Genomic DNA, 16,375 nt, shown 5'->3' with positions numbered 1-16,375 from the left:
GCGGGGAGACTAGCTAAGAAGGGGTCTCGGCGACAGCATCTTGGGTTTTCCTTCGCCCTCCTTCCCCTTCACTGCCGCCACGTAGGAGAAAAGACAGAGGACCGAGTAACAGATCTGATGTGCCTGCAGAGAAGGGAAAAAGGAAAAAACAGGTCAAAATATGACAAGAAACTTCAAAATTATCTAAACGACTTCACTGAGATCATGTAGAAATGCAGCGAGCATAAAACACATGGGAACCATAAATGACTATCTGTTTAAGTGACAACTGCATTTATAAAAAAAATCATAAAATTTGAAATACTTAATATTTAATTGTTACTTTTTAAGTAGAAAATGTGTTTGCCTCATAAAACAGAATTTAGAAAAATAAAAGTCAAAACTAATTAAATGAAATGCTGCACTTTATTGTGCTCATCCTTCAACAAATAACTCTTTCCAGAAGTAAGTAGTTTGATATGACGGCCATTTTAACAGTGTGTCACAAATGGTGGCGGGTGGGGTCCACATCAAGCGCTGAATAACCATGCAGGGAAAACGTAACTATTTTTTTAATCTTTTCTTTTAATCCAGACAGGAAGTGGCCTCCTGCGTGACCCCAGGCTCTGCTACTCTCAGATGTGACGGTGAACCGTTTCGTATTTAATATTTCCTTTACGCTCGTATTCTTTCTATGTACTTTTCCAATATCTGTGAAAATCTGACACCATTTTCTGGTCTTTTTTCAGCCCCAAAATTTTACTTTTCACACCTTTATGCCAACAAATTTTAAAACATAACACAGAATATGTTTTTAAACTTCCTTTTGTTTATCTTTAATGAAACTAAAGCATTAACCAGAGTGTGTGAAGCTAAAAAAAAATGTAATATTTGTAAAGCAGCCCACTGCAAATACACAGAACTCAGGCTCTTGTTTTATTTTTGTCTCACTGATGTTTACTTTTGAGAAGAAAATTACAGTCAAGTTGCTAAATGTCACCGCTACACACTCATAAAGACCTCAGGAGCCGCAGCTCAGGTAAAACATGGACAAAGCGAACGCCGGGGTTCAATGCACTCGAAGAAACGACACAAAGGAAAAAGCACGGGTTAAAAAGGAGGACTCACCATGGGAGTCTTGTACTTGTGGATCACCACTTCTTTAGTTTCAGGAACTATGTCAGTGCAAGAGACAAAACAAAGAATTCAAAGGCAGCAGGAACCACGATGGCTTCGAAGGAGTTACAGGGCTGGACTTACAACAAGTGGGCCAAGAAGAGTTCCAGCATCGCACTCAAGGAAGACTTGGGACCAAAACAAGGGAGGATTGCTCGTTTGGTTCAGGCCAAATCAATTTAAGTTTAAATAGTTTCATTTTAATCACCAATCGAAGCAGATAAATCTACGGAAGCTGGCTGCTGGTGACACGTTCGTGGCCCACCACATGGACAAATAAAACCACAAGGGTTCTTTTTAAACAACAGGTTCTACGGCCTGACCGATGAGGAACAAACGAGAGAAAGAGGAAAAAAGGACGAGCCTTCCTCCCTACGCCCCTGTGACTAGAAGACGTGTGTGGACGACGAGAGGCGGCTACGAGACTTTTCATTAGTAACTGTGGACCCATAGCAGAGATGAAGAGGCTGACATCTGGACAGATGCTGAGGGCTGGGGAATGTTTGACCCGTCCGCTCAACCGCTCCCACCCACCCCCCCGAAACAAACGGCATCCCGCCTAAGATCTCCGCGCGCACATGCGGAGACGCAGAGGCGGGAGTCTGGGACGATGGCGACCACACGGGGAGGGGGACGGTGTCTGAGGTGAGCTCAGAAAAATGAAAAGCAGGTGGTGAAACGAAGCAGAGGGGATACTCGTCGGTGCAGAGAGAGAGAGAGAGTGTGTGTGGAGGAGGGAGGAGAGGGGGGAGGAGGAGGAAACGATGAAATGAGGAAATGATGGGCACGCACTGAAGTTGAAAGAAGAAAGGTGACGACACTTTACCTGCTGGAGAATGAAGGTTTTCATAGTGGCAAAGATGAGGAGCAACATTACAAAAGCAGCACAGAGGCACGGCAGTAACCTAGCCCGGCTTTTCAGGAATCGCCTTTAAACATCAGGACAGCTCTAACCGTTCCTACCCCCGCTAATCACACAAACTGAAGAGATGGAGAGGGAAAAAAAAAAAAAAAAAAAGCTCTGCTCCCTGCCATCCACCCGTCACACCAATAAGCGTTCAAGTCTATCTTGATTTCAGAGCTCAGACGTTTGAACGCTTGCTCTTAGATTCAGGTCCTAAAATGTCCATTTTTAATCATTTTAAACTGGATTTTTTTGAGTTTTCTTTAAGGATAAAACCACTTAAACAGCTGAGAACTGAAATAACTCCCACTGCACTACTTCTATTAAACACATTAATGTGCGGATTTTATCAGACTGGGTTATTAGTTTATTCGTTTCCGTGGGGACAATGCAAGCTGCACTGACTGACAGCCCAGAGTTTCTGTCCACGTTTGGAAATGACACATTTTTATTTTTTTAGTTTTTAAATTTACGAGCCGCGCCGCAAAATGTTTCAACTCTTTTCAGACGGAACTCACTTTCCAGTAATCCAGCTGCTAACCGAGCGTTCCCACCCGTAATGTTTTATGAGGACAGTCCACTGAGTTTGAACTTCTTATCATGAATAATGGGGGCGCTTTTTAAACGGGAATTCCTGGAGTCGTAGTCCAAACAGCAGCGGGGTTAATCTGGTTTAAAGCATGCTGTAGACTTTTAACAGATAGTACACGTGTTGAAAGTGCTGAATCAGCAGCTGAAGTGTTTAGGTTTTGTGTAGAGCAGTGTAGAAGTGATCATGGAGTCGGTGTCGAACAGTAAAAATCCCATCATTCTCCATCTGATCACACGCTTACTGTAGACCAGGGGTGTCAAACCCAATGATGCAAATATTTGGTCCTAGCCGAGGGCCAGTCATGATCAATATGTATTGAAAATTACGTAAATTAACCTTAGTTTTACATGTATTATGTCAAATCATTCATATAGAAATATCAATGACCTTTTCCCAGTTACAGATTCTACAGAATTTAGAGCAAACAGACTTTAATGAACGCAGACAAATAGATCAAACTTCAAAAAGCACGTCATTAGCAGTCATTTCTTACGCCTCACTCAGCTTTTAAATGAATTTTTGAACATTAAAACTGATTTTTTTTTTTTTTAAATCCATCAACAAAAATCTGATCATACAGAAATTAAAACTATATATTGTTGGCTTCTAAGTCACTGTCAAGAGATAACTTCACTAATTAGGTTTAAATTTTTTTAAGCAAAATAAGAATCAGAGACTCTATCTGAACCAGACTGGAGGACCGAACCTGATGAAATCTAAACGTTCTCTTGGGGGCCGGATGAAATGTTACAGAGGGCCGGATCTGGCCCGCGGGCCTTGAGTTTGACTCGTGTGCTGTAGAGCAAAACATGTAGCTATAAAAACCCATTTTGTGTGTGAGAAAGGTGATCATTTCAGCTGCTTCCATCCATCACTGCATGCTAACATGCTAATACATACACTGACATGATTTAGAGCATGATGTAAATACTACAGATGTTCTGTTTCTGTTTCCTGTACGTTTAAAAGTGGAAGCTCAGCAGAAAAGCCGCCGATATGAGAATGAACGCTGTCGGCACTGAGCTCCCGTCTGAAACGAGCTTCGGCTGGGCGTCAGATTGAACTACACGACCGGGTTGTGTTTGACGAAACGTTTCGGCTCTCTCTCTCTCTCTCCCTCTCCGTCGGCTAAATCGAGTGCAGCTCCGGCACCGCAAAAGGGGGCGACTGAACGACTGAAATCTACATCCTCTGAAAAATTCAGCACCCGCTCCTGCACCCCTGCAGACATCAGAAGCTCGGCGCCCCCCCCCCGAGCAGAGAGAGGATCCAATTTAGTGAAACCTTTATGAGCTTCTCATCAATAAATTTGCCACGAAGCTGAGTTACTGCCGTGCCGAGTACAGGCCTAGAATCAATAGATGGTGTAATTACCAAATTCCTCCAGGACAAAGACTCCCTTCACTGTATTGCACTTTTTAATGTGACTCAGCTCTATGAAAACCTAAAAACAAACAAAAACAAACAAAAACAAGACAGAACATTATTAACTAAACAACACCGGATGAAGAGTAAACACTTCAGAGGTAAATTAAAATTAGCCATGTTAAACTCGTTTCAATCAGTGTGATGGAAAGGTAAAAAAGAAAAGGAAAAAAAAAAAGAAACAGCTACACATGGAATGCAAGCTTTTAGCAGCTAACAAAATAAAACAAAACAAAATAAAACAAAAATGACACTAGGAGAAGTTTCCATGATCAAACACAGACATGGGCAATGAGGAGAAATGCATTTAGTCTGTTCAAAGCTAAGTTCAATCAATGAGTGCCTCGGAAACTTGAGGTTTCTTTAGAAAAACAAACAAAATAAAATATATATATATTGTTTATGCTCAGAGATGCAAATATGGCCCATATGATGCATACATGGAAGTTCCATACGAAATGAAGACAAAGACAGAAAATTAGACTTGCCATACAGCTACAACAGTAAAAAAAAAAAAAAAAAAAAAGATAAATAAATAAAAAAAAGAAAGGAGAGAAAAGAAAATGAAACCCAATAAGATGTAACTGCTAGTAAGCAAACACAGCAGAGGTTGTGTACCTTCCGCTCCTTGCAGGGGGAGAGAGCATGGGAGAGAAATGGTTTGGATTATTATCGGACAGAAGAGCACAAACACTCGACGACACTCCGAGACCACGCTGCCCGCAGGAGCCTCGTAACGGTTCCAATCAAAGAGTCGAGCCAATGATATTCAGAAAGATACTACGTCATGAAAAGATTCGCCCCCCCCCTCCCAAAAAAAAAACCTAACAAATAGGAGAAAGAAAAAACAAAACAAAACAAAAAAGGAAGAGGACTAGAAGTTTCACCTTTGTTCTCCTGGATTTAAACATGTCAGTCCCCCAGAGCCCTCCATGCCTCCTCCTCCAGCAACAAGGGCTGGCACCAACGCACCGCGCTCACACAGCAGCCGCTGACGGACAGTAAATCCCCACCTCTGACTCCTCATTTCACGGCCGCCTAATAACGCCGCCACCCCGCCTCCCGGCCCACTCACTACGTGCCGGAATGAGCGTCTTTCACCGAGATTTTCCAAGCTGCCGAATAACGCTCCCGCTGAGGGGCAAGTGAAAAATGTGACACAAGCAAAAAAAAAAAAAAAAAAAAAAAAAAAAAAAAAACCTGTGAAAACCTTTGGTGCAAGGGTTTCACGAAACTGATCTCCAAATACAAACCGCTGCAACAACTGCAGCAAAGTTTCAACAAAATAACAATGTCTATTACGGCCCCAGTTCCAAAAAAGTGGAGATGTGGTGGAAAATCTAAATAAAGACAGAATGCAATGATTGGCTCACCTCATAAACCCAGATTTTATTCACAATGGAACACGGTAAATATATCACATGTTAAAACTAAGAAACTGCACCATTTTTAGGGATAAAATAAGGAAATATAGAATTTTATGGCAGCAGCACATCTCAGAAAGTTAGGACTGGACCATGTTTCCCTCTGTGAATCATCTCCTCTTCTTCTAACATCAATCTGTAAACATCCAGGAGCTGAGGAGAGCAGCTGCTGGAGGTTTTGGGTCTGATGGAGGATTCTAGCTGTTCAACAGTCCTGGGTCTTTACTTGATTTTATGATTCATGATGAGCCAAATGTTTTCTATTGGTCAGAGGTCTGGACTGCAGGCAGGTCAGTTCAGCTCTTGGACTCTTCTTCTATGAAGCCATGTTGTTGTAATGAATGGTTTACTGTTGTCTTGCTGAAATATGAAAGACCTTCCCTTAAAAAAAGACATCTGGTTGGGAGTATATGTTGTTCTAAAACCTGTATATACTTTTCTACATTGATGGAGCCTTTCCAGATGTGTAAGCTGCCCACGCCAGAGGCATTAATGCACCCCCATACCATCAGAGAGGCAGGTCTTTGAACTGTGAACAGATAGCTGGCTAGGTGGTTCCTCTCCTCTTTAGTATGGAGGACATGGCATCCATGGTCTCCAGAAAAATAAATCTAATTTGAATTTGTCTGACCACAGAACAGTTCTCCTCTTTGCCTCAGTCCATTTTAAAGGAGCTTTGGCTCAGAGAAGATGGCAGCGTTTCTGGATGGTGTTCACATCTGGCTTCTTCTTTACATGATAGAGCTTCAACCAGCTTTTAGTGACGTATAGTGACAATAAAGGCATTCTATTCTATTCTATTCTATTCTATTCTATTTATTTGTAGATGGCACAGTGAGCTGTGTTTACAGACAATGATTTGTGGAAGTGTTCCTGAAAAGATCAAACCCGTTTTTAATGCAGTGGCCCCTGAGGGCCCGAAGATCACTACTGTCCAATACTGACTCTCAGCCATGACCTTTCAGCACAGACATTTATCCAAATCTTTGAACAAAAAATTGATAATATTATAAACTGTAGATTATGGGATTTTGAAATACTTCCAAATTTTCCATTTAGGAACATTATTCTGAAATTGTTTCACTATTTGAAACAGAATTTCTGCCTATCTTTACTTGATTGATTCAGCATTTAAAATGCTCTTTTTATACCCAGCCCTCTTACTGCCCTGTTACCAATTAACTTAATTAGTTGAAAAACGCTCCTCCAGCTGTTCTATTATTTGTATCACTTACTTTTACTACCTTTTGTTGATCCTGTCCCAAACTTTTGAAAAGTTGGGACAGGATCCCTCCAAAATGGTACAACTTCTTAGTTTCAACATTTTATTTGTTCATTATGTTCCATTGAGAATAAAATACGGATTTATAGAATTTGCAATTCTTTGCATTCTGTTTTTATTTACATTTCACAGAAAGTTGGTACTCTGAGTGGCTTATATCTTTGTGTATTCAGACTGTTCTGTTGAATTCGAGTCCTTCTAGTCTTTGCATCATGATGCACAGCTTCAGACTACGAGTAAATGAAGTAAATAAGTAGCGAAAACAGTGGTTGTGTGGGGCAACAGTGTGGATGAAGGGTTGCTTCACCCTGGTTGTGAAAAAAACACTTTTTTGACAGAACAAAAGTAAAATAGTAACAACTAATTAGAATAAAACCTGCGCTGACATTATAGCCATAAAGATAAATCTAACAAAGCAAAAACTTTAGCTCTTACTAATAGCAGCCACTGGCGCTGCAGGTAGAATCATGAAAAATGCAAAAAAAAAGAACAAAACTCCACAATATTTGTTTCATTTCAGTTCTGAAAACAAACCATTACATATGGAGCCAGAACTAAGTCATGGAGACTGTACAAGTTTTACATAAGGATTGGAGAGAGGTTTCCCTTTAGGCAGGACTGCATGACCAAAAAAAGGGTATACCATGTAACTATAGATGGAAATTATAAAAAAAAAGAAACTTGTACTTGTCCAGTCTACTTGGAAAGAAGTAGTAGTGGGTAAGGGACTCTCTGAAAGGCTCTTTGCTTCCAGCGTCTGATCGGAACTTAAGTCGAAAGCTGCTATTACAAAACCAATTATTAATGAAAAGTCTTGGCTTCGGGTCACCTGTCTTATCACTGTTACACAACAAACAAACACACACAGATTAACACCTCGTTTCCTCCCACACAGCAGACAAACATGAGGTCTGAGCACCACAGATGTGTGGCGGGGATGTGTTAATCGTGTTCGGGAACGACGTGCATACGTGTACACAAATAAAAACACATAGTGGGGGGGGAGGGGAAAATAAATAAATAAATAAAATAAAAAGCAAAATTAAAAAAAAAAAAAAAAATTAAAATTAAAAAAAGCTAAAGCACAAACAGGGATTCTTCCTCTAAAGGAAAAATGTTACGCAGGACGAGCGCAGGACGAGCGCAGGCCAATCGGCTGCGGTGGAATCAGTTAGACGTCTTGTTTTTGATGAACATTTTGATGGCAATAGAGGAAGACATCACAAGATGAAACAAAAACGCTACAGAGACAAACGGGAGAGACGAGCAGAGAGATGGACAGAAGGACGGGATGAAGTCTGAACCATCGTGAGTAATTTCGCTTTAATTTTCATGCCCTTGTGTGAAATGAGAGGCTGTTCTTTTTATAGTCTGCTGTGGTATGGGCCTCTTACCTGGCTGTGCATGAATTTCAGATTGATTCCTTCCAGAGTCACCTGAAGCAGTCCACCTTCGCCGGACTTCATGTCCTGGACCGGGAACTCGCCACCCAGCTCCGGGCCTAAAGGTGAAGGTGTAGAACGGGGACGCTTTATCATGGCTTAGCTGTGGAGTTTTGACTGGTTGACGGGTTCAAGATGCAGGTGAATGGCTTGGAGAGGAAAATAAAAAATGTCTTCACCTGGTTTAATGCTCTGCTGTCTTGCAGCAGCTCTTTCCATGCTGTCTTTAACACAGTAGTAGAGTTCACGACACTAGGATGAAAAGAGGAAAGTTATTTGAGTGAGACATATATATATATATATATATATATATATATATATATATATATATATGAATTAGTGCGCATACAGGACGCACAGCTTCAGACCTTTTTGGTATAGAACTTGTTGAGCTGCGTCTCTTGGCCGTTGCGTCTCCACAGACAGAGAACCTTGGTTTTCGGGCAGTAAGTCATGTTGATGAGCTTCTCGTACCACCAGCGCTCGTAAACGGTGCCAATGTTGCTGCGCAGGACTATGCAGTCGTCACAAACCTTAAAAAAAAAACAAAAAAACACTTACATCCACACATCTGAGACAATATACAATCGTCTGGACTTGACCTACCTCCATAAAGAAGATGTCTCCTGTTGTATCTGTGCCGGCATGAACAACAAATGTCTGTTTCTTGATGTGACGGCTGCCGCTGGGCCTGATGGACAGCTCGCGGCCGTTCTGCACGTGTTATTTAGAGCAAGTCATTACAGAAAACACACAGGAGCTGACCTAGCTGAATAAAAACTACGATGGCTATTCACCATATGGGGCAGTTTATCCAGGATCTCGTTGATCTCTTGGCTGTACGTAAGGCCAATGTGAGACTTGCCCATCAAGCGCCTCACTTTCTTCCTGATGTCATTTTTGTTCACCTGAACGAGTAAAAACGTCCGTATTTAAAGTGTATGGCACCTCCGCGATTCAGTGAATAAACTGCGAAACAAAAAACAAGCTTTTGTACTTTTATCATGAGCATGTATGCAATCATGTTGTGCAGCAGGGTGGCTAGAAGCCGGTCTTCGTCGTCCTCCAGACGCTTGCGATCGTGCTCTCCCAGAGACAGGTATCTGAGGGGGGGGGCACACAAGACTCAACTGGTGACCACCTTAAAAACAGGTTACAGGCTAAGACTTGGCGATCAATCAAACTTTTTTTTTAAAAAAGAGCCGGGTTAAGCTGAACCTTTCAATCATCTCCTGAGGTCCCTGGTCCATCCCCATGCCCTCACGCTCCAACATCACAGCATCTAAGTAGGCGTCCTCCCAGAACTGCAGCTGGTCCCAGAGGGTGGAGCGCTCCTTACCTGAAAACAGGAAGTCAGCGCATCTAGTTCCCGCTGTGCAGAAAGCTCTACAACATGCAGCCACAAGCACACATTCTGTACTTCAACATCGTTTCCTATTTGTAATAAGTTCAAACTTATGTTTAGAGGGTGGAAGTTAATACAGCTTCATTTTTTTTAGTAGCCTTTCCATATTTAGCGAATGCCGAAATAGTACTGCCTAGCGGCATCAACCATTCAGCAGTAAAGGTAACATTTGCCACTAAATGCTGGATGAGGCGTCAACATGTTACGAACAGAACTGCAGCACGGGCTACACGAAGCGCAAACATGAACTCTACACCTCAATCTAAACACAAACAAACGTCGACCAATGATAGAGAATACTTTGAAGGGATTCTCCAAAAGCAGCAAATACACTTTGAAACATGTTGGCTTTCAAATAAAACTGAAGAAATCATCCTGTTTGCACAAATTAAAAAGCTTAAAATTAATACTTGTTCACCTCCATTAATCTGATCACTGCTTTTTTAACAGGAATTCTGCATCCAAACCAGATTAAAAACAAAATTATTGCTGATTTTTTTTCCGTCCAAAGAAGGGAACGGTGACTTTAAGCGCACTATTGCGAGTTGAAGTTAATTGAAATGTATCGTCTACTGCAAATCCACCAGGTGTTTTAGGATTACAGATTTGTTACTGAAGCGTGTGTACGATAAGGGACATTTTCAGGCCTAATCTTGGATATACATGTGAAAAATAAAAGGTCATAGCCTGTCAGCAGTTAGAGTGACTCAGTAAGGTAAAGGTAATTACTTTACAGCTGATTATTTGAATTTTGAAAAGGAAATATTCATAAAACTATAACTATGCGCCCATAAAGGTTTTTAGTTCTGCTTGTTGAAACAAAATTGCACAGGAATCTTGTTTACAGTCAAACTTGAATAGCTTATATATATATATATATATATATATATATATACATATATATTCAGAAAACAATAAATTTAAATATATAGAATTATTTCATGGATAAAAATGGTTTTCTCCATTCTGTAGTCATCTAGTGGTAACTTCCTGGAAATCTTTTTATTATTTCATCAACGTTAAACACAGACATGCAAATGAACAGGAAAAATCCATGTCCCATAAAAGATTGAGCATCGAGCCGGCTGGGCTAAGCACACACACAAGTTCAACATTAAATAAAAAAACAAGAAGGAAAAGGCAAGAGACCAGCCCTACTTAGAGAAAAGGTTTCCATGGCCGCATCCTCAAGCTGATCCCAAACGGAGCTCTTATCTCGCCCTGGAGGAATTTTCCCATCAAGAGCAGCAGAGGGGAAGAAAAGAAAAAGCAGCCAGAATGGGCGAGGGGGGGTTAGGCGAAGAGGTGTGAGTAGATTTAATGACAAAAACAAAAACACGAGAGCAGAGCGAGCAGAGACGCACGGCACAGAAACAAAACACAAGTTATTCCACACTTATTCACCACTTTACAGCCCCGAGCTTGAAACAGACATTAGGAAACAGATCATTTTTAACAGAATCAAGAGAGAAAAATAATTTTGGAGCTAAGATATGAAGTGACAGAAATACTGCATGTTTATCTACTTATTGGATTGTAGCTGTTTACTTAACATTTAAGTAATGTAAGTTCACTTTCAACATACTGTCTTAACATATTTTCCTATCAGTAGTTATAGTTTTAATTTAATGTTGACATAAAAAAAATCAATGATTTTTTTCCTTCACCCACTTCCTGTTGGCCCTCTTTAACAGTTGTATTCCTCCTAAATTCATTTTCATTATCAGTTTTTCCAAATCAAACAACTTTAGACTTAACATATCATTTATTAATGTCTGAATTCAGTGTCTTTAATTAGAGAGTAACACTGGAAAGTGAAACAGTTCACTTATCTAATGTCCTTTTCTCCTAAAAATGAATATAAAAGTAAATCTTTTAACAGTTTTAGAAAGTTTTTTTCAGATTTCGTACATTCTAAAGTAAACCAAACTTAACAAAATCTGATGCATTTAAGGTTTAATTCTCTCTCAGTTCAAACCACTTTATTCAAGTGGCAATTTGAAATAAACAGCTTACTGCATACTTAGTGCGTTTAAAATTTCAAGTTAAATATTTCATGGTAAATAACAAAGTTAATGTTAGTAAAAGCACAGGAATTAAGACAACATCTGTTAAGAACCCACAGGAAATGTTACCGTCATATACTTAAACTGTTTGGCCATAGACCTAAAAGAGAAAGCGGAGGAAGCAGGAGAGCGCCGCTTACCCAGCAGGCCTTCAAACAGATAAATCCTCATACTGATGTCCTCCATGGGCTGTGCAGGCGGGCCCTTCACCACCGCAGGTACCTGCTCTTTAGCGCCTGGCTTCAGAGTGTGAGTCTTCCCCTGCAGAACGACCACAAATGTGTGTGCTTGTGGCATCCATCACACAGAAAAGAGCTGCTGTTTGGTCTAATCTTTCATAAAGGCCTGATTTACTATCAGTTTGTGCCAATAATGGACACAAACTGAGGGGAAAACTGGGAGCAATAATGTGCAGGTCTTAAAAAATACTGTTTTTATTTGATATAGAGGAACAGTAATAAGTCAGAGGCTTTAATGTGGGAGTTTTGTTTTTAGTGGAATTTAAATAAAGCGGGCAGTTTTACTAAATATAATCTCCTGCAGCATTATTTACCACTGAAAAACAGCGTGTTAGGTTTTATGTTAGACATTGCTGTGAAGATGAGGCACAGGCTGTTTCCCAACGAGAGACGAAGGAACAAGTGTGTGAGGGGTGACTTTACTGTTGATCTAAAAGCCTAGAAGAAGACATTACCAACATAGAATCTCTAAGGCCTTGCTATGCCTCTTTAAGGACCCCAAGTCAGAGCTTGACAATGTACATATAAATGAACTTTGCTCATTTTACTGCCAGGCGGAGCTTATTCTTGGCTAAAATCCAGAGACCTCCAAGGCCTGTTTTTACCAGAGCACAAATTTTAAAGTTTCAAGAATACTGTTCTATAATGGGTAGTATTTTCAGCAAAAGCTGCTTGTTTTTACTCACAAACACTGAGCTCGTGGCTGGATTGGTTTCAATCTCGCTGTCAGACAGGGTTCCTCTGGACTGAGTCAAATGAGGAGCAGCTCTCCCTCCGAGACAGTCCCCTGCTGCGCTGCTCAGATCGCTGTCGGCTCCAAGAGTCTCTCCAGAGCTATTACTTATCTACAATTTAAAAATTCACAGTAAGGCAAAACACGTGTGGACATTTCGAACATGTAGAACTTTTTGCATTGAAATTTAAATGTTGAAAACTTATATTCATAGAAAGTAAATGTAATAGAAGACATCCCTCACTAGTTATTGTCGTTACTGGGACAGTTTCCTCAGATCTTCTTATTTTCTATTTAAATGTGATTATTTTCTTCCCATGCATATTACATTTCTTGTACCAGGGTAACATCACATGTATGATGGATACAAAATGGATAAATTATAACTTAATATTCTGGCGATCACATATGATGCTTTACACAGACAGGAGCTAATATAAAGTGCGCAGTAACCGAGTTGGCCATGCCCTACCACTGTGCTGGCCTCTGAGTCCTGGCTGGTACTTCTCGTCAGGATTGGGGGCTCCGAGCTGGTTACAGACTCCGTGTCGCTCTTCTGTCAAGCCAACGGAACGAAGGAGGAAGGCAGAAATTAGCGGGACTCTGCAGTGGTGCAAGTAAACGTGAATCTTTGCATTTCGTTCCAACAGCAAAACCAGACAAGTGCTCCTCGTTTGTAACGAACGTGACGACGGGCGACAAGCTGCCACGCGACTACACCCAATCGCACAAACCTGGGATCCTGACGCAACGCTGAGGCCGCTATCAGCGCTGATCTGTGACTTTTTCTCCTCCGCGTCAGCCGCCTGCGGGCGCTGCTGCTTTGCTCCTTCGGACCCTGCAAAATACACGCATCACTCAGCCCCGTTTTCATCAACGTAACCAGATTATCTCCTTACCTCGCTGAGAGCTGCCTCATTCAAAGCCAGCACAGCACAGAAACACCGACACTGCATCCATCTGAAGTGCCAAAGCCTCTTAAACACTATTATGCTCCACGTGCGCATGGCACAGCACACTGGATACCACTAGCCTTATCGTAGCCAAGGAATAATGATTGCATGGCATTTCAGATTCGATATCTCAAAAGGAAGGAAAGAATTATCTATATGTTCTATAAAAGTGAGAAAACTTAGACTGAGGTTCTTAGCCATGTTCGGTAATCTTTAAAGATCAGGCAGGAGAGACCAAAGAGGCAAGCATAGAGCGGTAAACATTGCAACTGCGAAAACACTCCAAATGAAAAGAAAATGGCAAGAGCACGACACTAATTCTCAGTCAGGTGGTTCAGTTTACACCAAAAACAGCAAACAGACACAGGCAGTTAGGCATGCAGACAAACTCATGGCTGGTAAAGGAGACATTTTCTTGTTTCAAGTGTGACTGTTATTTATCATCTCCGTAGGTGGGTATGTGGTGACGTGCACGTCCTTACAACGTCCATCTGGTTTGCACTTTTTGTGACATTTAACTGAACCACTTGGTGACGGCTTCAGTGCATCAGCAACTGGGAAATGTTGGCTGGAAATGCAAAATTTACACTGAGCCACTTGAAACTGGAAAAGAGGACAGTTTAAAAAATAAATAAATAAAAAAAAAGAGCAGGACAGAGCAGTGGGTATTTAGTTTAGCTCTTTTTGATGCATGGTTGCAAGAAAAAAAATAACACTGTAATAAAGAAGTTACATTCTGCTTAAGCTTAAGCCGAAGAATAATACAGAAAACTGATTTATTTTTATTTTTTTTTTATGTCAAGGACCTCATAACAAACCGGACGTTTTGTGGCAGCTGCCAACATCAGTGAACCATTCAATCTATTATTATTTTGTTTAAAAAAAAAGATATACAAAAAGTGGTTGACATACCTAATCTTAATTATGAAATTAAATTCAAACAAGGTCATTTATCACAGCATATCTGTGTGACAACAGGAAACCCAAGTTAATGAATTTAAACCAGACTTTAAGTGGAGGACACAGAAACTTAGTGCATTTACTGTAAAATGTACAATAATGTGCAGACGTTTTAAATCACCAAGAATTTCTTTGTATTTTGCTTTCAAGGAGTCAGACTTTCTAATAATCTTTAGTTAGTTTAGTTTTGAGCAGTTGTTTTGAATTCTTTCTAAAAGCCTTTCAAAGTTTTTCTTTGGGGCTTTTGTTGCTTTTTTCACTTGTTTTCTGTCCGCTTTATGTATCTGACCATGACAGCATGTTGTCAAGTTACCGTTGATTTCTTTAAAAACTCTCGCTGACCAATGTGCTGTACAAAGTTTGAAATAAAGTCATGTTGTGTCTTTGAGAAATGTGAAATATCCATCAAGAAGACGAGCTTTCGGCTAATAGCTCTTTGAGAGTCGACCCGTTGGTGCTGAAGTCCTACTTTCAGTCTGTCAGACTGTTATCTTGGGTATATTTTAGATTCATCTAAAGACATGTGAAGAATCTGTCTTTGTAAAAGGCTGCTGGTGGCAAAGTGCCTCATTTAAAATTCTTTACCAAGTTGTTCATTACATGTAGACACAGCCCCTATTTCAACCTTAGAGCGTTGGAGGCTTTTTAATGCCCGAGTAATTCCTCTGAATCACTTCTGAAAATGGTCAAGTAAGAGTGGAAAAAAAGCAGACCGTGTCCAAAGACAAAACCTTGAACTAAGTTTTGAAAGCCTAAAGCTATGCCAAACAAAAAAAGAAAAACGCTTTAAAAAATTACAAGAAAGTCTGGATCCTTTGAAGCCAAATAAAAAGAAATGATTGATAATTCAATACTTGAAGTACTGGAGCTCTGATGCCTCAACTTGGGACAAAATTATAACTTGATACCTTTAAGTTGACATTAACCTTAACCACGTATTTTCTTTCTTTTGTAGTTTACAATGAAGCAACAGTAAAGCATGATCTTATAATCCAACAGGATGACTCTAAACCTGTTTTGAGGAGGTTTTCCACCCTAATCCCTTTTATCTTATCATATATGATGACACTAGTAGGTTTGAAAAGGAAGAGATAAGGAGGAGGGGGGGTGGAAAGAAATTTCAGCAGCTACACACCCCAATCTTTTTTCTTTTTTTTTCTTTTGGTGTGTGAAAAGTTTCTTACTCTGTTGTTTTTCCATAGCTTTTTGCTTATCCTGGTGCTTGCTCCACAATTCTACCCAAGATGCATTGCAAGCAAGGAGAGAAAGACAGAGAGAGAGTCAGAGAGCTGGTTGAAAAGGCATGTATGGTGGGTGAGCATTTAAATCCAAACTCAAAACAAAAAGAAGCATTAAAATTTGGTCATTGCTGAAGGGAGGTGTTTTGTAATGCTTGCATGTAGCTGTGGTTTGTTCTGAACATAAGAAGAAAAAATAAAACAAGTATTTGGCTTCATTAAATCCACAGGGTGCAACAGCTACTCGGGTAACATTACAACACACACAAAGAGCTCCCAGCTCAGAGTCCTGGAGAGCCACACGGTGACAGCGGAAAGAGCTTTGGCTCTGACCCACAGGCCACCTGAATCCATCCATCGCATGTGTCTGGCTCTCCAGAGCTAAAAGGTGGGAAAGAGATACAGCTGATTCAGAAAAAGGAGCATGGGATGGGGGTTGGGAGGCCATTAAGCCAGCGAGTGAAATGGAGCGGTTGCAGAAGCTGGGATGCACGTCTCACAGCATTCTGTAGAATTGAAGGTGCAACTTCTAAATGGGTAGAAATAGGGGTGGGGGG

At 40.6% G+C, this 16,375-nt stretch overlaps 1 protein-coding gene across 22 annotated transcripts in view; it reads right to left on the bottom strand.

Annotated features, from left to right (window-relative positions):
• madd (MAP-kinase activating death domain) overlaps positions 1-16,375 on the bottom strand; it is a 46,433-nt gene continuing 30,058 nt past the window's right edge. For 3 of the 22 annotated variants that reach the window (XM_017414229.3, XM_017414236.3, XM_037979752.1), the window contains 17 exons: positions 15,765-15,815; positions 13,402-13,505; positions 13,140-13,223; positions 12,621-12,779; positions 11,836-11,956; positions 10,788-10,850; positions 9,443-9,563; positions 9,222-9,327; positions 9,022-9,132; positions 8,831-8,938; positions 8,593-8,757; positions 8,404-8,476; positions 8,177-8,283; positions 4,695-4,703; positions 4,026-4,095; positions 1,108-1,154; positions 1-123 (listed from right to left, as the gene is read on the bottom strand). In XM_017414229.3, the coding sequence (XP_017269718.1) occupies positions 10-123; positions 1,108-1,154; positions 4,026-4,095; positions 4,695-4,703; positions 8,177-8,283; positions 8,404-8,476; positions 8,593-8,757; positions 8,831-8,938; positions 9,022-9,132; positions 9,222-9,327; positions 9,443-9,563; positions 10,788-10,850; positions 11,836-11,956; positions 12,621-12,779; positions 13,140-13,223; positions 13,402-13,505; positions 15,765-15,815 (1,613 nt within the window). In that variant the 3' untranslated portion in view covers positions 1-9. The remainder of the gene's footprint in view (positions 124-1,107; positions 1,155-4,025; positions 4,096-4,694; positions 4,704-8,176; positions 8,284-8,403; positions 8,477-8,592; positions 8,758-8,830; positions 8,939-9,021; positions 9,133-9,221; positions 9,328-9,442; positions 9,564-10,787; positions 10,851-11,835; positions 11,957-12,620; positions 12,780-13,139; positions 13,224-13,401; positions 13,506-15,764; positions 15,816-16,375) is intronic. The other 19 variants (XM_037979753.1, XM_037979769.1, XM_037979754.1 and 16 more) reach the window with 10 other exon arrangements.

Source organism: Kryptolebias marmoratus, linkage group LG15 (genome assembly GCF_001649575.2).
Source record: "Kryptolebias marmoratus isolate JLee-2015 linkage group LG15, ASM164957v2, whole genome shotgun sequence".
Taxonomy (NCBI): domain Eukaryota; kingdom Metazoa; phylum Chordata; class Actinopteri; order Cyprinodontiformes; family Rivulidae; genus Kryptolebias; species Kryptolebias marmoratus.
The sequence above is the reverse complement of the archived record's forward strand: the minus strand, read 5'-3'. Positions and strand labels throughout refer to the sequence as shown.